Genomic DNA, 27,473 nt, shown 5'->3' with positions numbered 1-27,473 from the left:
TCACATCCCATGGGGGGTGTTTCCTCACTTTCATGACCATATATGGATAATCATGCACGAGCATTGACGGTAGAACAAAGTGGTATTCATCAACACGGAGGAGCATAGAGCCTGCGTACGCACGTGTGATGAATCCCGACTTCCCTGTGCGTACACTGGTTCTACATTCCGTGCTTACGTGTGGAAATAGAACATGTTCTACGCACACATTGATGAATGAGGGCCCTGGACTCATGACTCTCCCGGTTTGCATGTCAGAGTGATCCGGAACAGAAACACACCAGCCACCACTGGCGAAGCTATGGAAGGAGATTGGGGTCAAAAAGGGTCATGCTATAAATTGCGTAAAGGTTTTCAAATGAATCAAAGAAATGTACGTGTTAATGTTGACAGCCCTAATGATAATGATAGAATAAATAATCCAATTATCCAATAAAAAAAATATATATGTATAAATAGTATATACAAAGATGCCTTGTATATGCACACACAACACATTGATGCACACAGACCTGCTAGATTCTCAATAAATACTCATCAAAGTCAACAGCTGACATTTATATGACAGCAGAGCAATACGATGGAGTTCACCATCAGCAAATGGTGAAGGGAAACTAAACATTCATGGGGCGAATTGGGGCGTACTTGATAATTACCGAGCTGTCTCACAACGCCGGGGGGGAAATCCAAACAAATGAAACAAAGCATGATCGTAAAACTGTGAACCTTTATCAACGAGCACTGATGCGGAACATAAACACATCTGAATGTGTGGTAACCTGTAACGCAGGCACGTGCACACATAGCGCCCAAAGGGTGCTCGAGCACCTGCACTTTTGTTCCTCATAAAAAAGTGCCCTCTTTATGGCACGTTTTTTCTTTTATTTATAAAAAAAAACAATTTCAAAGATGAACTCAATCAGCTCCAGAGGGATATGTGTGATGTGTGGTTAACCTGTTAAGTGGTAGCCCTATTTTCAGAAATTTCACCTAAAGGTACATGCCTAAGTAAATGGAAGATTGCTCCACTTCTGCAAGGTCAATTAGCATGTTCTTGGTATCTAGGAACATCTAGGGACCTGGGGGTATGTATTTCCAGTGTCAGAAATATTGTGTCTGTTACTAGGCTTGAGTAAATTGTAATGAAGAAAAGGAGAATATAAATTATGATTTATTTTTGCATCTTTGACGGTGAATAACACCATGTTAAATCTGTGGGGTAAGAGATTTCGCTCACTGAGCTCATTCACCACCTTATTGAGATCAAGAGTAAAAAAATCTAAGCAAATGAATAAAGGGAAGATGATTAAACAGAAGGATTTGTAGATACAGTGATAAATTATAATCGATTTTAATTATGAATTCATATTTGACCTTGAACTTGACCTTGACCTTATTATGGCCAAATCATACATCTATGGATAGGGAAAAGGCTCCTCTTTCCAATGGCAGGGTTGAATCTGGATTTAGTAATTTCCTTGCGGTTTTACGATAAAAGAGATATAATTAGCATTTTTTTGATAAATTCGTATTTTCCGATAAATCGCATAAAACATCGGTAAAAATGAAAATATACATTAACCTCTTAACATCCAAGGGCCCACATGTGGGCCCTCATGAGGACGATTTGCGATGCCACTTTGCCGACCTCTAGTGGCATGCATTTATTTTAATACAATATATAGATAGAATTAAAGCCCTATTTGTTGCCTGTCGATTGCCCTTTCAGGTGACAAAATCCGCTCAGCGGTTCTCGAGTTACATGCCGATATGTGAGGCGTGCCCCAAAGTACACAAAAGTACACATTACCACCCCCGATTCCCGGGGCTCTAGCTCTGTCAATCATTTGGCGATCTCGGAAATCTTTATACAGGGTTGTAGCCAATGAGTGTGGCTTTCCAATGATACCCCATGATATGATAATTGGGGATCTAATATGGTCTCTATTGATCGATTTATGATACAAAAAGCAGTTAAAAAAAAAAGAAATAAAGCTTACAGCTTAACAAAGGCCAGCGTTCTAAAGTATAGGAATACGTGGCGGTGTTTGCAGGGCTATAACTATATTCTATATTATAGCTATATGGATACAATACTATGGCCCATTTGACAATTGACATCGAGTATCTATCGTTCAATATGTGAAAAAGAAAGAATTTTTTCATCCATACATTCCCGTTTTATACCGTGGTGAATATAAGTATGGTTTTAGAGCGGTCTAGGGTAATTCCTGGGAGGCTGGTAATAGCTCGCAACGTGTATTATACTAAATGCATTGGCGTCCCGTCCCTACACACGCTACAATATCAAAATAAAAATAAAATAAATAAAAATAAAATGCATATGATAGGTATTACGTTTTTTGATGCTTAGATCGTCACCAACGGAATACGTTATGGACTAGCGTTACACACATACGCTCGGATCGCAATGAAGACATTCTTGGATCAACGCAAGATTGATATCATTACCTTGACTAGGATGTACCCCAAAAAGAATATTCCAATTATCTGATCGCCATTCCAAGTGTTGGTGACAGGTATAGACCACGGGTTGTTATGGTTACGTCATTCACAAAGGGGTCACGTGGTGTCGTAGTAGTAGTAAAGTCAGCTGTTCACCGGCGAGTTTCAGGTACGGTAATGAGGAGGTGAAACAGGGACGTCATTCTTTGCTGACCGCACGCTACACTATAGTAAATCAAGCTGTGATTCGCCTTTTAATGACGTTACTATATGAACTGTTTTTAACTGCAATAAAGTAACCAAACGCAGTATCCTGGAGCAGTGATTTCTTGACAATCGGCGCGTCTGGCAGGTAGAATAATTTCCCCGGTTTAGTATCTCGGTGACTACATAAATGTTTGGATAGTTGCCATACACCAAGTATTGATATCCATCGTGTCGCCAACATAATCCACCACAAAACACGGATCGGGAGTACTTGATTCTTCTCAATCCGAGCGTTATAACCTCTCGGCCTGCCCGTAGAAAAATAGCCGACCTGGACCCATATAATCGACGCACAGCCCAAGACGTAAAGGTTTCAAAGGATGCTCGATACCGCCGCCTGGTAGGATGCGGCCGGTATTGCACTTTTGCGATCACAGACTCATTCCCTATGATAACACCAGGCTCCCTGGATGGATAATGAATGAAAAAAGAAAAAAGAAATAACGATGAAAACCCGACTTTTCTCGGGTTTGGCGCTCAAGCGTCAGCAAGTTAACCCGACTTATCTCGGGTCTGGCGTCCAATGAGTTAAAGGGGAACTATCTTACTATTTCTTTCACTATTTGGGCAATTTTACACAATTCCTGTGAGTATGGAACACATCTGTACGTTTTCTTTTTTTTGTTTTGTATTTCTAATCAAATACTGTAGAGTTGGGGCGCCCTCGTGGCGCATACCATAGTGCCTCGCGCACCTACGCGGCCGACCCAGGTTCGATCCCAGCTCCCGTCGTTATTTGTCGCATGTCCTCCCCACCTCTCCTCCCGTTCGCCCTCTCCTCTGTCGGTCCTGCGTGGCCAATAAAAGCTGTAAAAATGCTAAAATATTATTAAAAAAAATAAATAAATACTGTAGTGCAGCAGTTCTGCCCTTCAAGATTTCAAGCTGTTTTTGGCTGGGCTCCGCCCATATTCACAATGTGCTTTGAGTCAGTCACCCACTGCACTGCACTACGTACTGGCAGATACCTTTTGGGGGAGAGAGAGATAGAGAGGACTAATTAATTTCACCGCGGGGGGCATAATCCCACGGGACAATGCATTGGTAACTTGTTTCAAATGACAATATATACCCCTGTGAATATTATTGCACGGATCGGAATATGCGTGGGAGCGTGCGCTATGATAATTTGCAACAGGTTGACGTGAGTGCTGATACGAGAGAGAGAACGAGCGAGCGAGAGAGAGAGAGATAGAGAGGGAGAGAGAGAGAGAGGGAGAGACAGATAGAGAGGGAGAGAGAGAGGAGAGATCACTCCGAGAGCGAGCGTGTGCATGTGCGCGTGTGTGAGCGGCTCAACTCGCGACTGTGTGTAAATGCAGAGACAGAGACAGAGGAGAGATCGCTCTGAGACGAGTCGCACCATATGAGAGCCTCTCTCTCCCTCTCTCTATCTGTCTGTCTGTCTCTCCCTCTCTCTCTCTCTTGTTCTCTCTTTTGAGGAAGTGTCAGTGACAGGGAAACCGCTTCTGCATTATTCCCACTCACTCCGTTGTTGTGCGAATTGTTGATTGTGAGTGGTGGAACTAAACCACAGAAGGGGCGGAGGTACGCATATCATTATGCAAATAATTCTGCTTCCGTCACAGGGGACCAACATTCAGAATGGCTTGGTTCAGTGGGGGAGGATCTTGTCTCATCTGAACTGGAAGAATGCACCAAAATGAGAATTTGAGACATAAGACAGTGTTGGTACAACCCCACATTGCTAGAAAACAATGCTAAACACTGGAAAAGGCCATTTATAAGATAGTTCCCCTTTAAGTCAGTGATAAAAGTGTCTTTCAAGCATAAGTGAGCTCCTGCACTGATTATTTTAGTTCAATATTCAATATTTATGGCGGCTGATTGGCGCAGTGGGCAAGGCGCTCGCCTCTAACGCAGGAGACGCTGGGTTCGAGCCCAGCTCTCGGTGTTGCTACCGGCTGGCCGGTCGTTCATACTAACACAATTGGCAAGTGTTAGAGGGTGGGAAAGCCGGTGGGTGGAGATTTCACGTTGTGGACTGCGACTCCTACAAGTCGGTTTGGTGACGCCGATGCGACGGAAGCAGGAAGTGACGGGGGCAGCGTGGGCCTCCCACACGTTACTCCTCGCCACTGAGAGTTCGAGCTGCTGCGGTGAAAAGATGCGACAGGCTGCCTCCTCGTGTACCGGAGGGGACACGTGATGCAAGGCTTCTGTCCTCACTACAACTGACCTGTGGGAGGAATGGTCTAGCAACGTTCAAGACAGGGGAGGGAAGAATTGGATATATGAAATTGGGATGGGAGAAAAATAGAAAATGGGGTGAAAAAGTGGATCAAAAACAAATTCAATATTTGATCACCAAAACCCCCCAAAAAGCATAAAAAGGGACCCCAGAAATCGGGCTTGCGCACTTTGCGCGCTCGCTTCACACATGCACAGGCCCAGTGCCCTTTTCAGCATTTGAGCACCTGCCCCTCTAAAGTCCTGTGCACGTCCATGCTGTAATGTCCCTCTGCGCTCCTCCTCTGTCCCTGCAGGGCGTGGTGTGCGGGGACGGCATGCGCTACAGGAACCTGTCCTGCTTCGAGCTGCACGGCTCCGGCTCCGGCAGCCTGGTGGACGAGGAGCTGTGCAGCAGCCTGGAGCTGGTCATCGACGGAGAGAAGCGCTTCACACTGAAGGAGACCTGCACCCTGCCATGCCCTGGTAACCACTGCACCACTACTGTATAGTAGGGCCCCGCAATGCCATATTATCACCACACTACAATCACAATATTGCCATATTGTGATTTATTACCTTTTTTTCAAATGCAAAGGATGTCCCCAGAAAATGTTGTTAACATCTGCAATAACATATGAGTATGTTTTATCTAATAAGATTAAGTTTTCAGTCTGTTCACCTTATTCCAATTATTTTTATTGCAGTAAAATGGGAGTGTCAAGCTAAAAATTCTATACAAAAATGTTATTCCGAAGTTTATGTGTAACATTTCTGTCTTGCTCCCCACCTTGAAAGATGCTACAGATAGATGTCTGTAATATAATCTGTAGAATTGTTTGTCCAGCCATTCAAAACGAATGGTCTATCGGCAGGTTTGTATTGTTCAATAACAGTAATTGATTGCATTAGAACTTGATATCAACTAATACTTAGTAGTAGTAGCCTATCTGTAGTGAAAGTGCTAGCAATGCTTCCAACAATGGTGGACACTTATGCCCAAACTGCCTTTCAATGTCATGCGTATTGGTGGCCCCAGTTGAAATCAAATCATTATTCTAGCAGCGTTCGTGCCATGCTCGTCCCATTAAGCTACACACAACACACACACACGACCACATGACAAGTACTGTGTCATAAATATGCCATTTTATGCAGTTGTCTACTCTATAATGTGTGTGGCCATGTGTTTTGTATCTGGCTTATGAATCAATGTAGTGTTTGGGTAACTTCCTCCTATGCAGAAAGTATGGGAAACAATGAAAACATTTATTTGATCATTTCCAGGCCAGTATGGAGAAACTAAGCCTAGAAATTCACCACCACACTGAATATCTTGTCACTGTTATAGTCTGTGTGTATGATGTTGCTCTAATATGTAATAATATATTAGCACATAGCCTATGTTTCAAACAATAATTCTGCCTAAAAGCTGAGGCTTGGACAAGTACAGCATTTTGAACTAAACAAGGACACAGTGTCATAAATGTGAAGCATTGTTGTATTGAACCAAATCACCAAAGCCAATAGCGAAACACGGCTCAGACTGTCAATGTAGTTATTATTATTAGTGTATTTGTGTTTTGTCGCGAATCTCAATGGCCCGTCTACTGTGGGAGACAGCCAGACAGGCAGGCAGCTCCGGTGTCAGGTTACAAACAGAGTGGTAGATATGAATGGCTGTGATTGGTTGTCTGAAAATGAGCTCAGCGCATCGCTCTGAAAGTTCAAAAAGTTTCAACTTTCGGCCGCACAAAAAAGCTGAAAAAAGAAGCCGACTGCAGCGCATTTCCTATAGGCGGCGCATGCGGCCGCATACGCCCTCTCCCCATTGGGATACATTGAAAAAAGACGCGTGCGGTCATAAATATGAGGCAGGTGGACGCGGGCCCTTACTTAGCTACAGTATAAACACGGCTCAGAATGTCAGTAACGTAAATACTAGTACCCTATAAACAAGGCCCTGAATGTCAGTTGATGTCAACCTAATGCTTGTGGGACGCTATTAGGGGGCAGAGAGACTGATTGAAGGAGTTAGTGAGTGAGTGAGCGGTCATAGAGGTGCTTTGCATCTCAAAATGTGTTGGAACCCTGCTTCATGCTTTACCACTGCACTTCATCACAAACACATGACGTGACGGTTCCATATCACCTCCTCCACTACAGTGGACACACTTCTACTGTAGAACGGTTGAACAGGTCCAGATCAAAGCACAGGAGGGTGGAGGAGGACAGCAACTCTGATGACTTTATATTCCATTGAGATTTAGACTGAACACTATTCTTTATGAAGTCAAATGAGAGGCAATATGAAAGTACAGATTGTAGCCAACAGATAACCAGTCTGGCTGTCCCAGATAACCAGTCTGTCCCAGATAACCAGTCTATCCCAGATAACCAGTCTGTCTATCCCAGATAACCAGTCTGTCCCAGATAACTAGTCTGTCTATCCCAGATAACCAGTCTGTCCCAGATAACTAGTCTGTCTGTCCCAGATAACCAGTCTGTCTATCCCAGATAACCAGTATGTCCAAGATAAGTCTGTCTGTCCCAGATAACCAGTCTGTCCCAGATAACCAGTCCGTCCCAGATAACCAGTATGTCCAAGATAACTAGTCTGTCTGTCCCAGATAACCAGTCTGTCCCAGATAACTAGTCTGTCTGTCCCTGATAACCAGTCTGTCCGAGATAACCAGTCAGTCTGTCACAGATAACCAGTCTGTCTATCCCAGATAACCAGTCAGTCTGTCACAGATAACCAGTCAGTCTGTCACAGATAACCAGTCTGTCCCAGATAACCAGTCAGTATGTTCCAGATAACCAGTCTAGGAAAGATTGTATAGATGACACTGAGAGCACCCTGGGGAAGGTTCTGAGTATATGGATACATGTTCTGTACACTACTATCAGTCTCCCATTCAGTGTCAATGGAGTAGACTTTATACTTGATGACACAAGATTCCCAAATATTGATTGAACTTTCCTATAGTATAGGCCATGGAAATAAATTGGAATTCTTAATTTGGGTGCCGTTTCCCTTGTAGTATTCTATTTATAAATGTTTTACTATGTTTGATCAATTAATATTAACTCATTGGCTGCCTCGCTGTTTCCGGGATAAGGCTATGCACTGCCACGCATTAATGCCAGTATGCAGGGTCGTAGTTGTAGATTCTGGGCCCCATGAAAGAATGTATTTGTAGGCCCCCAGTGATTTTTTTGGCAAATTTTTGGCCATTTATTTATTGATGAAAACGCATAATATGGTTTTTACCTATACATTCGGATCAGCAGTTCAGCACCTGCACTGTTGGTGGGTGAGCCTAGTAAAGGATGTCGCATTGCGTTCATATTCAATGAATGGACCAATGCAATAGTCTACCAAAGCCCCCCCTCTCTCTCTATATATCACACACACACACACACACACACACACACACACACACACACACACACACACATACACACACACACACACACACACACACACACACACACACACACACACACACACACACACACACACACACACACACACACACACACACACACACACACACACACACACTTCAGAAACAAACATAGTATCAATGAGAGCATCAATAAATACACCTGAGTGATGTCTAGTAAAAAAAAAAAAAAAAAAAAATCTTTTTCTGGGCCCCCCTCTAGTGCTGGGCCATTGGAATCGTCCTAAGCTCCCCCCCCCCCCAAGCTACGCCCCTGCCAGTATGCCATCAGATATTTTCGTGACATAAAAAGAAATAAAATCAAATGAAACCTTGACGGACATTTCTCAAATGATTTCCAAGGGCGTATGGCAACATTTTCAAGGGCATTTTTGCCCTGAGCCCCCGTTAATGTTCGATCCCTGGTCTGTCCCATTCTGCCAAGCCGCAGGAACACTGGTATCCCACAGCGATGTGGAAGGCGGATGGCTCTATTATCCGTGCGGAGAGGTGAGGTGAAGTGAGGTTCTGAGAGGAAATTAAAACACTATGCTTGGCGGCTCAGGGAGCTTTGGCAGCAAGCACTGCCACACACATACTCGCTTACACACACACACATACTGTACACACACACACACACACACACACACACACACACACACACACACACACACACACACACACACACACACACACACACACACACACACACACACACACACACACACACACACACACACACACACACACACACACACACACACACACACACACACACACACACACACACAGCCTCCCTTGACCTATGTCCTATTTCCCCTGCTGTTCAATAAGCCGCCGTTACCAGCTGTGACCAGACCGCAACCCGTGGCATTACAACCCCTCACATGGCAAACACTTTCAAACACTTTCCAACACTTTCAAAGGGATTTCTCTCATCTCGCGTGTCCGTGAAGTTCTCCGTCACGTTTCACCTCAGAGGACGCCGGTATTTTAAAGGGGAACGCCACGCATTTTAAGAATGCTAACATTATTCTCCTGAAGCTAGATATCTAAGAGGCAGATTTAAGGGTATAGACTCCGGGGGTTGCTCCATAGCAATGCGGTCTCATCTGAAAACGTAAATAAAGTACTAATCAACCACATGTTTACGTTTTGTAAAAGTGATATATTTATGTTTCGTATTGGCAAAAGTCCAAAAGAAACACCACGGCGCCGATACAGCCTGAAAATACAAATAATTATTACCCTCGTGTGTCGTGTCATCATCACATACCACAATATACTGAGCACACATTAGGAACAAACACATTTTCAAATGTAAAGTTAGCGCCCACCACATCAAGCACGTCTACACAACAAGAGTTGTAGGTCGGAAATGATGGAATAGATTTACCAACAAAAAAGGTGTTTAGCCTGCTCATACCTTAATAAAAGCGTGGGGCAGCACGAATAACTTGGCTCTGCTAGTATCATGCTTCCATTCAAACAGACGGCAACACACGTCGAAGTCAAGTCTCACTCGTGTGATACTTCTGTCTACATACTCTGTCAATACCTGGCCAGGGTACTCATGGGTCCTAGTACGCCCCCCCCACATTACACTATATGTCATGCACATGTATTTTATATGTTAATAAAATTGCATTTATCTATAGTCCTCCTAATTCTGTCACTGTTTGATGTCACAAAGATGGGTGTATCCGAAAGCTGTCTACAACATTTGTAACAGGTGATGAAAAAGTAAACAGATAATTAACTATTAGACATTTGTTAACACTTTCTATGCCACTCACAAGTTTTCTCGGAATTATTAATATTACGTTGAAAGCCACTCACGAGATTTCTCTGATTTTTTATTTTTTTTTTTTTAGCGATCTGAAATCATATTGCATCACGCGAGCCTACCCTAGTCTACCCGAGAGCCGCCGGCGATCAGATGTGGAAAAAAGCGCCCCCTATCGTCTCCCAGATGACATAAGGGATTTTGGAATGGACTCAATGAAAATGGATGGGGGAAAAAATCCTGTACTCCACATTTTCCAGTCCACTGATGCAGCCGGGGTTACCACAGTTCATTACGGATCCTCTGAGCGCCGCGGATCATGAATTCTACTGTATCACGTTAGATCTATACACTTATCGATTTTTTCAAATGGTGATCAGGAATTGGAATATACCAGTTGGATACCATCTGATGTCAGGTAAGGAATCTATGTTATCAGTGTTAGGATAATCAGACTCATTTTGATGAAGATATACCGTACTTTTCGGACTATAAGCCGCACCTTTTTTCCCCATTTTTCGACCCTGCGGCTTATATAACGGTGCGGCTTATATGTGATTCGACGTGACCAAACCCGAAAATGTAAAAATCTAAATATTGCTTTTTTGACTGCATTGAAATGTTATTCATCTGTTCCCTTATTTGCTAAACTTAATACAACTTGTAAATGAGTTAATTCTTGTTATTTGTCCGACAGTATTGTGTCCCAATGCTAATTACATATGGTAATTAAACATTAAAACACCTGCGGCTTATAGTTCAGTGCGGCTTATATATGTACACATCATTCAATTTAGCTGCTGCGGCTTATATTCAGGTGCGGCTTATAGTGCGAAAAGTACGGTAAGCTGTTTTGTGAAATGTCCTCCATCGGTTTCACTGTAAAATCCATGAGGAAATGAACAAGGCTATTATCAGCGCGCGGCTCGAATGGGCGTGCGTGTACGTATAATATTGATCATCTAGCGTTTATTTGAAAACGATTTATAAATAGGCCGACAAATATCAACGTTCTGGAATATTCCAGTAAAAGACGATTATCACAGAATGGCCCAGAATGGGCTGTTTTTTACCTCAAAACGGGTGCTTTTCAAAATGCTCTCAAACGGAAATGAAGCGATAAAAAACCAATCTGCCTTGACAGCACTGACTGGAAAATGATTCTTTGATAAGCGACGGGCAGATTAGACACATAGCCATAATTTAAAACATAGATTAGGCGATATTAACGTTAACATTAAAGTGGATGGTGGCATTCAAGCGCTAACTCTGGCGCCACCTGATGGCACTGAAAGTGTTAATGATGAATAGGCTTCACTTCAGATTAGGGCACACAATAGCATCTGAAAATGATTTATATATGTTTTATGAATGTCTTAACAAATCATTTGTTGAACATGAACAAATAAATTGAGGTACAGTATAGTCGTTTTTTCATATCCATTTTTCAAAGCATCTACAAATGTGTTACTACACATTAAACAACATTATTTAATGATGAACAAATCAAGTACAAACAATGTTGATAATGAGTTATAAATAATGTAGAACTAATTTGTAAATGTTATACAAATATAGTTATAAATGATTTAATAATAATTTACGAATGTATATAAATGATTTGTTCATGATTAGTTCATTATTTACAAATACCTTATAAAGGTCTTATAACTGAGTGTTATTATAAAGTGTTACCAGAATAGGACGTGTCAATTCTTAAAAATAGAATCCACTTTAAACGGATGAAGCCGAGTTTGTTTAGCCACGCTCCAAACAGTTTGTCGTTGTGTTTCATTGAATAAAGTCGACTCTACAGTCTACTGTCCTCCACCTCCTGCAGGAGAATGCTACCTGATGGACTGGTCGGATTGGAACCCGTGTGTGAGTGTGTGCGTCAAGGGGGCCGGCGTGGACTTCGGCTCGTTCCAGGCGCGGTCGCGGGCCGTCATGGCCCAGGAGCCTGAGAACCTGCAGCAGTGTCCCGACCAGGACTGGGAGTCCCGGCCCTGCAGTGGTGAGGAACCGGTTTGGACAAACTTAAGACTGTTCTGTAGTGTGAAGGGTTAACCTTCTGTAGTGTGGTAGTGAAAGGGTTAACCTGCTGTCGTGTGGCAGTGAAAGGGTCAACCTTCTGTGTTGTCGCAGTGAAAGGGTTAACCATTTGGTAGTGTGGCAGCGGAGGGAAACGTGATCATTGATCATTGGCAAGCAGGCAGCCCTGAACCTGGCAGCAGAACTAACAGATGGGAGAGAGACGTCTCTTTGTTTATCATAGACAACCAGGTCAAATGACACTCGTCCCCAAAAGGGATGTCTTGAGTCGACACACTGAAATGCTCATTTCCAGTTGGTAGACTGCGTGATTCCCCAGGCGCATTAATCACGCATTAGACTGGGGAGCCATAGTGTTGACTATGAATCACTGCCACCAAGGCTCATCACATACATGTACAGTAGACATGAGCCCAGTCTGCAGAGCAACCCCCCCTCCACCACCACCACCCGCTCCTCTCCCTGGCCAATGTACGCAGGCCTGACCTGGTTTCGCCACATCTCTGCAGACCCCTGGGGGAGGTGTGACCCAGGCCAAGATGAGGAGAGGCGGAGGAAAGAGAGAAAGAAAGAAGGGAAGGAGGGAAGGAGGAGGAGGGCGGGAGTTGGCGAGAAATGCTGGAGAAAAAAACAGAGACGGGAGGGGTGCGAGGGAAGGCAGACGGAGGCAGAATGGAGCGAGCTTAAAGGATAACTCCACTATTTTGGGAAATTAGCTTATTTAACATCTTCCCTGGAGTTAGACAAGAAGATGCATACCTTTTTTGTCTCTGTGTGTGCATTTTAGCTTTGGGAATAGATGCTCCGTTAGCATAGCTTAGCTTCATCACTGGAAGTGAGGCAGGACAGTAGCCTTACAGTGCCTTACAGTGTATTGCAAGGTCTGACATTGACCAAACTTGATATGCATGACCTTGGTGGGCTCTAGGTCAACTCCTGAAAAGGGGGTCAATGTCAGACCTTGCAATCAAAAGTTAGGGGCGCACTGAAATTATGGCAAGGGTTATTAGCCCCCTAACTTTTGATTGCAAAGTCTGACATTGACCCCCTTTTCAGGAGTTGACCTAGAGCCCACCAAGGTCATGCATATCAAGTTTGGTCAATGTCAGACCTTGCAATACACTGTAAGGCACTGTAAGGCTACTGTCCTGCCTCACTTCCAGTGATGAAGCTAAGCTATGCTAACGGAGCATCTATTCCCAAAGCTAAAATGCACGCACAGAGACAAAAAAGGTATGCATCTTCTTGTCTAACTCCAGGGAAGATGTTAAATAAGCTAATTTCCCAAAATAGTGGAGTTATCCTTTAAGAAAGGGGGCCGAGACGTGAAAAAGGAGAAAAGGAGATAGAACAGAGGAGAAGAGAAGGAGAGAGCAGTGGTGATACTGTAGAGAATATATCTCTCTTTTGTTCAAGGTTAAATCGCTCATTTGCGCCACTCGAATGTCTCAGACCGATGATTGGTTACAGGCGGGGTCTCTGAGGAAATTTGGTATTTGCTGCGCGGGGTGGATATATTGATGAAGCCATAATAGCATTGATAAGAAGTCATTAAAGCCAAAGCTGCTGTTGACGATTAAAACATGAACTGGAACCTCGACACTCCAGAGACATTGATACTGATAATACAAGTCAGCAGCTGCTTCCTTATGGCCCTCACTCACACAGTACATGGCCCTCATCCTCCATCACGCTCTCGTGTGGCTCTTGTGTTGCTGTTTTGCGTGTGACAAATACTCACTTGGCCGTGTCTTCTCGTCCTCTCAGGTGGCGAGTGCTACGAGTACAAATGGATGAGCAGCGGGCGTCAGAACTCGCCCCTCCTCGTCGCCTGGTGCCAGCGCTCGGACGGAGTCAACGTGACGGGTAGGAAGCAGAGACCCGTCCCAGTAGACGGCTTAAAGCTCCGGTTCGCCCCATGGCAAAAATTAACGCTGTTTTTTCTTTTCCAGTTCACCAATAATTTGCTCCTTTAAACTGCATTGTGAGGTGAGATGGTGACGTTTCACAGGGGGATTATGTGTTTTGCTAACCTCATTTAAGAGCCACATTGCTCACACTATGGGTGACGGTCTCTTTGAAATTCGAATCCCCTGCCTTAGCAGGGAGAGAGATCAATATTAGAAGACCTTGTTCAAGCTAAAGAGCCTGTGTGAACCACAGACCAATCTAGATTAATGACCCATTCATTTTCTCATGCCGAAGGAGCCGCCCTCCCTTATTTGGGCAGGAAAATATATGACACGCGCAAAGTAAATTTGACCCCTAACACTTTGCAGTCTCACTAATGCTGAATTCTGCACAAGCCGCCGTCACATTTAAGCCTGTCCCAGTGCAGAGTGAGCCATACTGATCAAGGGGAAGTGGCTGCTCAGCCCACTGATGCTCCCTCCAAATTGAGACATCAAAGTGCTGGCTTTAAAAGCCAGGCTTGGTGCTTTGCTGTCCCAGCAGGCAATGAACCGTGTCCGTCCACTAGCCACAGTGGCTGATGAATCTGAAAATACCACAGACACTTTTTCACTATTTTACCAAGCGAGCTGATCTTCAGACTTGAACCTCCAAATGATGTCACCTGCCGAAGTAGCTGGTAGAATAGACAGTATAGTACAGTATATACAGTATAGTAAATACCAGCCACAGACATAATGGACTATGTGTGTTAATGTTATGATCAAAGACTATTATGGGTTAATGCTGTGTTAACTAACTGTGTTAATGCTAACTAGTTAATGGTTGGTTGGGATGCTAACTAGTTCCTAGTTGGTTGGGATGGGTTAAATGCAAGGGGTGGAATTTGTGTGCTTGATAAATAAAGATATCCTATTCTATTCTATTTTATGTCCAACAATCCCAAAGGTATGTGAGTGCATTAAAACACTGATGTAGGGCGAGCTCCCGTAGCTCACCGCGTACCTCGGCGCTATTTCTGCGTCGGGGACAACCGTGCTCGTCACGGATCTGGGGTACACGAGTTCGATTCCCGGACCCGCCGTATTTTCTCAGAGTGTCTTCCCCTACTCTACATCCCATTCAACCTGTTTCTGTCGGTCATGCTTGACCAGAAAAGCGATAAACGCTAAAGAATAAAGTTTTAAAAACACTGATGTAATGGTTAAGCATTACATCACGTGCAGGAGTGTGTTATGAGAATTAGAGCATGCCTAGGGGTGGTTGTTAGGCCCGAGACGCAGCCGAGGGTTGTTAGACCCCCCTAGGCATGCTCTAATTCTCATAACACACGACTACAAGTGGTGTAATGGTTTTTATACAATTGGCGCATTCATCCAACCTTATTGCTATACAATAAACACACATTAATTGAAGATTTATTGACAAAACCATCTGCAGAAAAAGTAGTAAAAACAAAAGAGAAGTTGCCTCCGTGTGTAGAAGCAGCTCGGAGGAGCTCGGAGGTGCGCTGTTTCAAGGCATGCCATCTAAGAATGAAGTGAGCGTGTGTTATTGGAATGATTGATTGATTGATTGATTGAAAATTTTATTACAGATAGACAGTGCTTACATCTTTATACAATTGCCGAATTCATCCAACGTTATTGCTATATAATAAACACACATTAATTGAAGCATAATGGAGATTTATTCACAACCATCCGCAGAAAAAGTAGGTTTAAAAAAAGAAGAGAAGTTGCCTCCCTACAGGAGGCAATTATTTTTTTTGAACCTACTTTCTATAGAAGCAGCTGGGAGGTGCGCTGTTTTAAGTGAGCGTGTGTTATTGGATTGATTGATTGATTGATTGAACATTTTCAAGATTGAAAATGGTATTAATGTCCGCCTTGTTTCTAACTGGTTATGCTTAGGCCCTCTTATGAAGTCGGTTATGCTTAGAGTTTATCTTTAGAGCAGGGCGATAAACCACCAGCCCTGATTCAAAACTCTAAGCATAACCGACTTCGAAAGAGGGCCTAAGCATAACCAGTTCTAAACAAGGTGGACATTAATAAGATTTTCAATCAATCAATCAATCATTCCAATAACACACACTCACTTCATTCTTAGATGGCATGCACCTCCGAGCTGCATCAAAGCATGCCGTCTAACAGTGAAGTGAGCGTGTGTTATTGGATTGATTGATTGATTGCTTGAACATTTTATTAACAGTGAAATGAGTGTCCTTTTGAGGAATGCATCTAACAACAGACTTCCCGCGATTTATATTTTGTTCCACAATGAGTCATGACCAACCAATTACATAATCCAACATTGTGTAAGCAACTAACACATTCCAGGTGACAGAATTGTTTTTGAATTAGTCGTTATGACGCTATCAACACATCCATTCGTAAAGATTATTGTCCGCCATCTTGGTTTAATTTCTAAAAACTCGAACTGGCGGAGTGATTGTAATTCGGTTGTGGGCAGGTTCTGGGATCACAAGCGTGTGTTATGAGAAATAACCACGTCTAACTTGACTGTTTCAGCCAATCAGAATCAATAAATGTGCATGCCATTGTATAAATGTCAGTACAGATTAACAGATGCTAAAAATACTCTGTCCTCAAGGTACTGAATCTGTCTCTTAATATCCTGTCCTCCAGGTCTGAATCTGTCTCTAATATCCTGTCCGCAGGTACTGAATCTGTCTCTAATGGCGCTTTTCCACTGCATGGTACCTACTCTACTCTACTCTACTCTACTCGGTATTTTCGGTTTTCCATTACCAAAGTACCTGGTACCAGGTACTTTTTCGGTACTTTTTGGGTACTTTTTTAGTCCCTGCTCTGTCATGGTTCCAAGCGCGAGCCAAGCAAGTAGAACTGGTACTAGAAAAGTCACGTGAAACACTGCAGACCACTGATTGGTCAGAAGAGAGACGCGTCACTCGTTGGAGAGTCTGAACGAAAACAGAAATCCGCCATCTTTAATGTCTCGCATAGGATTTCATTATGGTTGCAGCAGGCACAAGTTCAATAAACAAACGATACAGTCACTGTGTATTCTGCCTCATTTATTGATTAAACAAAACCGACATCAACACAATTTGCCACCGAGCCGAGAGTTTAGTCTCGCAAAAAGATTGCTGACTTGTTAAGGCTTAAGCTTATGTTGTGCTAATTTTGTGCTAGCGTTTTAGCATGGCTATCGTACATAGCGTGATCAATATAACTCGCTATTGATTGTTTGTATGAGTAACGTTAATGCTAGTAGAATAGACACAACGTGAGTAATCACCATCCATTTTAAACCGGTTATTACCTAATGCTAACGTTAGCAAATAGACGCGACTGGTAACGTTACAGCTTGTTAGCCTAATGCTAACGTTAACGTTAGCATAGACAGCCTAGCTAACGTTAACGCTTGTAGAATAGACACAATGAGAGGTAACGTTAGCGTTAGCAGAATAGACACAACGAGAGTCTCGTTAATGTTGTTATTGATTGATTGATTGAAAACTGTGTTTTACTCTGGCTTGCGCCTACTAGCTCACGGACATAGCTATGCTGGAGCTCTCACAGAGCTATGGAGCTCTCAGCTGTACACCAGCAGCCCCGCCTCCCCACACGGAGACAAACTGAGTACTTTATTTTAGTACCTGCAGTGGAAAAGGAACGAAGTACCAGGTACCTAAAGCGAGTAGAGTAGAGTAGAGTAGAGTAGAGTAGAGTAGAGTAGAATAGAGTAGAGTAGAGTAGGTACCATGCAGTGGAAAAGCGCCATAATACCCTGTCCTCCAGGTACTGAATCTGTCTCTAATACCCTGCCCTTGAGGTACTGAATCTGTCTCTAATACCCTGTCTTCCAGGTACTGAATCTGTCTCTAATATCATGTGTCCTACAGGAGGATGTCCTCCTATCAACCCACAAGTAGACAACAGCTCCTGTGAGCCTCCCTGTCTCCTGCCAAAGTCCTTCTGTGCCACTGAGGTGAGCTGCTCTGTTCTCATCAGACACAAACCACCTTCACACTAGTGTCACTCAACTCACAACAACATGCACTGAACCCTGATTGGGTTTGGATGCATCAAATGATGACAGTATCAGAATCTTGAAAACTGGTTTTCCATAATGTCAGAAATACCAGTCGATCCAGTTAAATAGGAAAGCACTAAGGTACTGTAGCATGTTCAAGGAAACAACATATATAGTCTATATGTATGTAACAGTACATAGGCTTAAGTCATCACACCAAAGCACACACATGTAGTCCCCGCCCAACACTATCTGCTCAACTATAACCTGATGTTACACTGCCCTCTGCAGGCCGGAGTGTGTATGTGCGAGGATGGCTTCACAGAGGTGCTCTATCCCACCGGCCAGTTGGAAGAGTGCACCCCCATCCCCATCCTGGTGATCCCCACAGCCGGGGCCGAGAAGGCGGATGTGAAGACCAGTCGTGCCATTAACCCCACCCTGCCTGCCACCGTCCAGCCTGGCCGCACCGGTCGCACCTGGTACCTGCAGCCCTACGGACCAGGTCAGACCTCCAGGCTAGATCCAGTCTCTAACCCAGGTCTTACTGGGCCACATGGACCTAATGGACTGGTTAGATGCTACAGTGTGGGAACGAAGAAGTTATTCTACTGTAGATGCAGTATGTAGAAAGTGGGGCTTGGAGCCAGAGTGGCCAGAAGTGGAATTCTTGGTCGAAAAAATGTCTATTCTATTGACGGTTTCACTGGAATTCTGTTGCTAGGGAACCATTTGGACCCAAGTGTATTTCCTGTCAGTTATTGCTTTAGCAAACATTGCAACTGGAAATTAACTTGGGTCCGTTTAGAACATTATTGTTGTCACTTTGAAACCGTCTATATATTCTATACATTTCGTGATGACATGTATTTAGTTGGAAGCACATTGTGGAAATCTCAGGCAAAATTATATTATGTCTTTCCTGAAAAAAGAAAAAGCTGTCAAACTTTATTTACGTCCTTCTGAGTCCAAGCTGTCCCTATGAACTTTACCAGGGCAGTTTGTGTTTGTGCCACATGTCCGTCAGTATACTTGTAGCTGATACTAATTTATGGCAGTTTTAACATACTGACACAAACAAGTGCATGTGGTGGCCAGAGAAGCGGGGAATGAAATGGAAGGTTGCCGATTTGATCCTCCAGATCTGCAAGAAAGATCTGGGGGCGGGAACGTGAATGAATAAACGATGAAGTGTCCTTGAGCAAGGCACTTAACTCACCACCGCTCAAGTGAAGCTGCTAAGTGGCCAACATTGTCAGATGGCGGTTGCACTACTAGGCAGTCCACGTGTGAATGTATGCAACAGTGTGAAGTAGGGTGTTGCTGAAAAAGAGAAGAAATTCAAGACTAAGATAACATGTTAGATGTGGTTCTGTGGATGTGGTTTCATGGATGTGGTTTCATGTACCCTCTTTCCTAGCAACTGAACTGCTGGTAACATCAATATTTCAGAAGGCATCGACGCAGTGCTTTCCGGTCAGCTGCACGCGACAACGAAGCGAAAACAACACTTGAGAAAACATCACAATCCAAGAGCAGATCGTGGCTGTCTAGACAAATATGTCAATGCATAATCCTTCCTCTGACAGGCGCACGAGAGAGAGAGAGAGAGAGAGAGAGAGAGAGAGAGAGAGAGAGAGAGAGAGAGAGAGAGAGAGAGAGAGAGAGAGAGAGAGAGAGAGACACATATGCTATCTAGTAATCCTTGTATCATTAATTTTTCAAACAGTTCTCTTTTCTTATACATATCGTCACACCCCTGCGAGTTATATTCTAACTAGGTCTCTTGAAACTTGTTTTGAAAAAAAGGAAGAGAGAGAGAGACGTTTGTGGCGACGTGTGGGCGTTTTCACAACCTCTCAGGGGGAAAAGGAACAGTTTGAGGCCATAATGGCAGCGTGCTGCCATAACGAGCTGTGAACAGAACAGAACAGGCAGACTGACGAGTCTCCTCCTCTTCCTCCAGATGGGAAGCTGAAGATGTGGGTGTATGGTGTAGCAGCAGGAGCCTTCGTGCTCCTCATATTCATACTGTCTATGATATACCTAGTGTGGTGAGTTTACTATATTTTCATCGTTCCTCCTCCCTCCCTCGTCACTCACCAGAAACACCATCCCAGCTGTGATTGCCCCCCCCCCCCCCCTCCCGACCGAGATAGTTGAATCAATCCCCATTCATATGCCTTTAGTTCATCCATCATCGTTTCATGTTTGTTTTTGTTTGTTTTCTCCATGCCACATCCTCCTGAGAGCAGCAGCTACTGTGCCATGATGAGCCGCTCCCTTAAGGCTAACGAGTCCAATTGGACGGTGGTCTGGATGGGTCAAAATGCACAGGAGTTGACTTACACATGCCCCGATTGCCAAGAGTTGGCCCAAAGCAGCAGCAGCAGCTGACCCGGGATCAGAGATGGTTCAGAAAGGAGACAGTGCAACTCCGAGTCATTTCCATGTCATTCGCCATGTGAGCTATTGTGAGCATTGGCTGGCTTACCGCCCCCACCCCCACCCCACCTTAGGAGACCAGCGATCTCACAGTGAACGAATAGGGATAGCGCCAGTGTAAAGGTCCCGCCCACTTAGGACACTGCAACTGCTCCGTTTTCTTATCTACTATCTTTGCCGGGACGTGGAAGGAGCCCCCATATAACTAGCTGAAGTCTTTGACCTCTCCCCGTGACCCCTCCACGGGTGTCACATGTTCCGCCTGATTGGCCGAGTGAAGGTGCCAGCACAGGTGAGGTCTTGCCAAAAACCACCCAAGGTTTGTTTAGAATAGAGCTTTCAGAATGCATAGATAGTTTGCTTACCGAAGTTCAGTCTACCACCGTCTCTAGTGTGGTAGTGAAGGGGTTAACCCTTTGTAGTGTGGTAGTGAAAGGGTTAACCCTTTGTAGTGTGGCAGAGAAAGGGTTAACCCTTTGTAGTGTGGTAAAGAAAGTTTAACCGTCTGTAGTGTGGTAAAGAAAGTTTAACCGTCTGTAGTGTGGTAGAGAAAGGTTAACCGTCTGTAGTGTGGTAGAGAAAGGTTAACTGTCTGTAGTGTGGTAGTGAAAGGACTTCAGATCGGCTGTTAGAGCAACTTGAAACTTAATTAACTACAAGTGTAGTTGGACATAAAACGTACCAATGGGTTCTGTGTCTTGAGAAGCTCGGACGCATCGCCCTCAGAGAAGAAGGAGACCTGAGCTGCTGGCGCTATTTCTTCAACCTTCCTTGAGGTGGACCTACTGTCCCATTATTATGTGGCCTCTTCACAACAGAATGATAGGATTCAGCTAAATACCTTATTAAAGATACAATCTGGGATGTATTTGACCATCTAAATTGTGGGTATATTATACAAGTTTCTTAGCCCATAAAACGAAACTTTAACTTTAATAGCCTCAAAAGTCAAAATGTATATAAAACTAGCTGCCCTGTGTCTTTACAAGATGTTTGAACAGCACAGCGCTCTCAAGCCTAATATACCACACGACAGCTAAACTAGGTTTCATAACTACTCCATTTGCAGTAAAATATATATATATATATATATTAAAAAAAGGGACGGGAATTCTTTCTGTCTCCCTGGAATAATATTCAAAAGCCTTATTAATAATGCAGCATCTCACTGTGATGATGTCACACTGCCCTCCGGTGGCCAGGAAAGGGAATATCATTGTGCAGGTGCCCAGAGAGTGAGAGCAGTGTAGTGATGCCCAACCTTTTGACCTGGAGGACTGAAACCTAATACAGATGGAGGGCCTCTGGCCAAAGAATGTGACTGGACATTGATCATTCTACAAATGTAAGGAGCCAATGACTATGTTTCAAGTCTTAATGGCATGTCAACTTGTTTTTGTTCCTTCTAAAAATCTAATTATTTCAAAACCACATCTCCCAAAATAGACCAGATAGAAAACATTACATTGTCTCCAGGAACCCTTTGGAGGACCTTGTGTTGTGGATTAATTTAGGTTCATAACATCATCCCCTCCATCTCATCCCTTGTTATTCTTTGATGCTTTGTCAAAAGATCATACGATCCTTATTACTCATTACACACATTATTGACATTATTACTTTCCATGTCAGTGAGTACTTGTATAGTTATGTCTTAAATCACAGTCCCTACCCTGTCAACACGACTGCTGCTTCTCAACATGTGTCTGCAATGAAAGCTAGCAGAACGTTTCTTAAAGGGGAATACCACCACTCAAAGAAGTCACGTTATTCCGGTGGTCTAAGACAGTCTCATTGATAGGAACACGAACACCGCTCTGGCAACTCTCTGTGGAGCTCAGCTTTTACATTTTAATGACATCACAGGTTCAGCTATAGAACCAACCTGAAGCTGTGATGTCATCAGAAGATGTAATTGAATTGAGAGGGAAATGGTACAGGTGACTATGAGGTTGATAAAGGTGTTAACTAGAGGGTATTCATAGAAATAAACTCATGATGTAAAACATCAAACAATCATCAGTCCTATTAAGCACTCGCCTACCACTGCAGAGACCTGGGTTCAATTCCCAACAGCGGTACCTCCAGCTTGGTCAGTCGTCCAATTGGCGCGGGTGGGAAGCTGGTGGGGTATGAGTCCTGGACATTACAATAGCGACCCCTACTGGTTGGTCGGGGAGCCTGTTCAACAGGGAGGGAATCTGGGGGAGATGGCGTGACCTTCTACACGTGTTATATTTCGTAATAGCTCCCGCTCTGCTCTATGGGAAGTCCCCTGTTGCCTAGGGCGACAGTGGCTCAGGAGGTAGAGCAGTCATCTGGCAATCCGGAGGTTCCCGGTTCGATTCCCGCTCCTCCTGGGCAGCGTGTCGATGTGTCCTTGAGCAAGACACTTAACCCCTAATTGCTCCCGATGAGCAGGTTGGCACCTTGCATGGTTGCCCCCGCCGTCGGTGTGTGAATGTGTGAGTGAATGTGTGAGTGAATGGGTAAAATGTGAGTAACAAATTGTAAAGCGCTTTGGATAAAAGCGCTATATAAAAAAGCAGCCATTTACCATTTGAAAGAATTCCGCTACAATGCACCTGCACCTGTCCGGCCATGCCCACTCTCGCCCATGCACTTAAGCGAGGGGTGTGACCGTACTTCCGTTCTTCACTAATCTTTCACCACGGAAGTGTTTTTGCTACAGGCACACGTCAGCAGTGATAGTTAGTGTATTTAGTTTAGGTTCTTGTGTTGGAATTTTTTGGTCAAAATGGCATCACCACCGCCTGGGAAACGCCAGTGGTCACCGTTGTGACCTCCTCCATACGCCATGGGGGCTCCCTAATCCCACGCTCGTGGCGAGGGGGTGAGCTCCAGCGGCATGCAGAGCTGGGTGCGCGCTGCCCGGTTGCGGTGCAAGCCACCCGCCTCTGCTCACTCCCACCATCGGTGGTGAAGCGGCTAGGGCTGGTGGTCCGACGAAGCTCTTCGCAGCGTTGGGGCAGCCCCCGCCTACCAAGTGGGCTCGGCCCCCCGACCGCAAGAGATGCAAGCACGGTAGAGGAGAGGCTCTCTTCCCGAGCTCATGGCGGCAACAGCGCACCAGGGAGAGAGAGACGGGCAGCTGGACGCACCTCGAGGGGACACGATACACGCCGGCAGGTAAGGGGGATAGGCCTGTGGCCGTATTCCCCTTTTTTCCTTATCTCTCTCCCTCTGTTGTTTCAGCTCTTACGCCTAAAACCTCCATTTTCCCCCTTGAAGAATGCAACTACGTTTCCTTCAAGGGTGTTTTTATTGAAGCAATGTGTACAACTTTTCATTGAATGTGTTGTGTATACCTCGAACATAGAATGGGGGGTAACAAAAGGGCTGGGCTCTGCTCCCTGCCTTACAGTTAACCTCCTGTTCTTCCCCCTCCCCCTCAAAATACTACGTTTTCAAATAAAAAGTCCCTCTGAAAGAGGGTGATTTTTTATGTAACGAGCGTGTGATTATTCACTGTGTATTTTGGATAATGCCTATGAGGGCTAGCTGTCCTTTCTGTTGTAACAGCTAAGGGCTGGCGAGCAGCGTTTTTCTTGTGTGAGGGGAGTTACTGGATTCATATGGGAACGCGTCTTTTAAACGGGATCATCCCTATGTTCCCCGGGTCCTATGTTCCCCGGGTTCTATGTTCCCCGCTTTTATTGATTAATAGATTGAACATTTTATAAATTTTTATTATTTTATTAATTATTAATGTCCGCCTTGTTTCGAACGGTTAAGCTTAGGCCCTCTTTCGAACTGGTTAAGGTTAGAGTTTGGAATCAGGGCTGGTGGTCTAAAATGTTCAATCAATCAATCAATCAAAGCGGGGAACATAGAACCCGGGGAACATAGGACCCGGGGAACATAGACATGCTCCCTTTTAAACAGACGTAGACCTTGAATCCACGAGTGGTATTGCTACTTTGTGTTAGCGTGCAACCAAGGGCACTGCCCCTCTCCCCATCCGTCTGTGTGTTACCTTACGTGGTAGGGTAAAAACTAAAAACATGATGGGTGGCAAGCTTTCGCTTATGAAACAGGGCTCCGAGTGGATGCGTCTTTTAAATAGACACGGCCGCCTGGCCCCGCGGTTTGGTTCAGTTCAACCTGATGTCCGCTGGGTCACAGATATATGTTCTGTTCAACCCGAAGGGCCCTGGGCTTGGCCGGACGCCACAGGGGCTGATGTCATGAATGTTGTGTGTCACTACGAGTTGAAAGTGGGGGACCCCAATGTGGACAAGACAAACGTCTTCCTCTAATCTGCATCCCCTTAACAGTTGTGATTATTGAACTGTACTGTATTGTACCCTTTCTGCAAACTAAAAAAAGTTTCCTTTCTCCATTCATTCACCCCTCCCTCCCCGTACAGCGGAGGTGCGGCTTATTAGCCCCCTCTAGGCGCGCCTGTGTAGTTCCCGGTCCTCCAGGCACAGGTTGAGCCTTGCTCTTGTTACCTGTCGGCCTGGGTTAACCCATTTTTAGACCTGAAACACCTTAAACTGCATTGTATAGCCTGTGTATATGCGCAGATGTGTTTCCCGGATTCAATGGGTTAAGGGAGCAAACTTTCTGTTTGGGGTGGTTGTCTCCCTGGTATGCCGGTAGCGGAGTCAACTCTCTGGTAGAGCCCGGGTTCGACCCCGGCTCCCCAAGAATATGCCCCCGTATGTTTTATGACGTCTGCCAATTGTGTCAAACTCTTTTCTCTGAACCCCAACCCTGCGGGATTAATAGATTTGTTCGTGGCGAGGTCGGTTTACTGGCGGAGTCAGGGTCCGGGACCCCGACCCCGCAAGGTTGTTACCCCACGAGATTGTGACATTGTGCGCAGCCTGCCGAACACCCTCCCCTCCCCCCCGCTAGGCGGGTGGGCCGTAGGGGTACTGTTCTTACAGTCAGCCCCTAGGCGCTCCTGTGTAGTTCACAGTCCTCCGGGGGCGCAGGTCAAGCTTGCTCTTGTTACCTGTCGGCCTGGGTTAAGGGATCAACCTCCTCTCTTGGAGTGTTTGTCTCCCCGGTATGCCAGCTGACCCTATGGGATTGTGGGGGAGAGTCTCCTCAGGGAACTTCGGAGCCTCCTCCTCAGGGAGTTTTTCAGAGCCTCCTCAGGGAGTTCTTCGGAGCCTCCCCGGTGTTCTGATGGTTGTAGGAGACCTCAGCGAGTGCATTTGTCGGGCTCTCCGTCCTGCTCCACTCCTATGTCCCATAGAGCAGAGCAGGAGCTATTACGAAATATAACAAAGGTTATCCTATAACCCTAGTTATATGAGTAATAGCGAGCGCTCTGCTCGCACTCACTGAGGACCCCTAATTGTCTTCCGGATAACGGTCAAGACTAGGGAAGAGCGGAAGTATGGTCACACCCCTCGCTTAAGTGCATGGGCGAGAGTGGGCGTGGCCGGACAGGTGCAGGTGCATTGTAGCGGAATTCTTTCAGGTTGCCCTAGGCAACAGGGGACTTCCCATAGAGCAGAGCGCTCGCTATTACTCATATAACTAGGGTTATAGGATAGCCTTCGTTACGCTCTCCCAGTGCAGCTCCTAGCTGTCAGGTGACTAGAAGCGGGCGGCTGGCGACTCCACATGTATCAGAGGAGGCATGTGGTAGTCTAAACCCTCCCCAGAGCAACAGTAGGGCAGTGCAACAACCAGGAGGGAATTGGCATAATGACAAAATTGGGGGGTGCGTATTCTTAGAATTTTTTCCTATTTAGAGCTGAACAATTAATTCAAATTGTATTGCAATCTCAACATGGCCTCTAGTGCAACATTCAAATTGCAGGAGGCACAATATTTGTTAAGGGATTTTTTTTTTTAATTTTACAGAATCCTTTAAAAATCACACCATGATCATTTAATATGTTTTATAATGAAAATGAGAAAGATTTGGCTAAATGATCATTCCCTCTGATATCGGTCAATATCAGTCAAAATAATTGCAATTAGATATTTTCTCCAAGTCCAAATCATTTAGCCCTAGTCCTATTAATTTGTTTACATAGCACCTCCAGGTTTTCTATCTTAATGGCATCCCAGGTTTGGATCCTAATCTTCTGGTTTATGGATGTGGGAGAGAGTCATCAAACTGTATCAACTGTCCTGGACCATACGAATAACATATATATAGGATTAAGTGACTGGTATTCTCCTTTCAATAGGAAATCTTCTCCTTAAAAGGATTATCTAGATTGCATGGGTTACACATTATACTATATTACATGGGAATTAACCCACTAAGATATTTAATACTTGTATGATTTATTTTGGTATTATTTACATTTCACTTTAAGATATAGACCTAGACCTGATAACTCATGTGTCCTTTTTATTTTTTATAAAGACAGCAATGTTGATTTGAAAGGGGGAAAAAGTATTCTGAGACAAAAACCAAACCAAGTAATGCTTTACTGAAGCCATACATCTATAAAGTATTATAAGAATATTTATCATTTTAACAATTATTATTATAAGTGTCATTGGGAAGGTTATTTCCAAAATGTAATCAGTTACATAATTTAGAAACATAATGTGATTATTTTTTAGAAGGGTCCAAGTGCAACCTCTGCCTCCAGATGGAGCTCCATGTGGAGATGGAGCTTACACTTGGAATCTATTGTTATTTCCAGGTATTATTTGTTTACTATAACTCAGAAATCTATAGAATATGAAGCTACACCAAATTTATTCCAACTGATGTATGACTATAATTTGAAAATCATTATTATCATCTACAATGAATATAATAATTTGTCAATATGTGTATAATTATTAGTTATATTATAGTGCCTTTAATCTATCTATCTATCTATCTATCTATCTATCTATCTATCTATCTATCTATCTATCTATCTATCTATCTATCT

The 27,473-nt window shown here is 44.2% G+C and overlaps 1 protein-coding gene across 1 annotated transcript in view; it reads left to right on the top strand.

Moving 5' to 3' along the window:
- The window catches only part of thsd7ab (thrombospondin, type I, domain containing 7Ab), a gene marked incomplete at its 5' end in the record, with an annotated part of 323,450 nt that overhangs the window by 293,590 nt on the left and 2,387 nt on the right, over window positions 1-27,473 (top strand). Inside the window, 6 exon segments of the mRNA XM_084336532.1 lie at window positions 5,241-5,409; window positions 11,999-12,172; window positions 13,978-14,076; window positions 18,014-18,099; window positions 18,436-18,649; window positions 20,111-20,198. Of these exon segments, the coding sequence (XP_084192658.1) occupies window positions 5,241-5,409; window positions 11,999-12,172; window positions 13,978-14,076; window positions 18,014-18,099; window positions 18,436-18,649; window positions 20,111-20,198 (830 nt within the window).

The sequence above is a fragment of the Notolepis coatsorum genome (assembly GCF_963971535.1).
Source record: "Notolepis coatsorum genome assembly, chromosome: 19".
In the NCBI taxonomy this organism is placed as follows: Eukaryota; Metazoa; Chordata; class Actinopteri; order Aulopiformes; family Paralepididae; genus Notolepis; species Notolepis coatsorum.
Note: the sequence above shows the minus strand (reverse complement) of the source record. Positions and strands in the feature narration are given on the sequence as shown.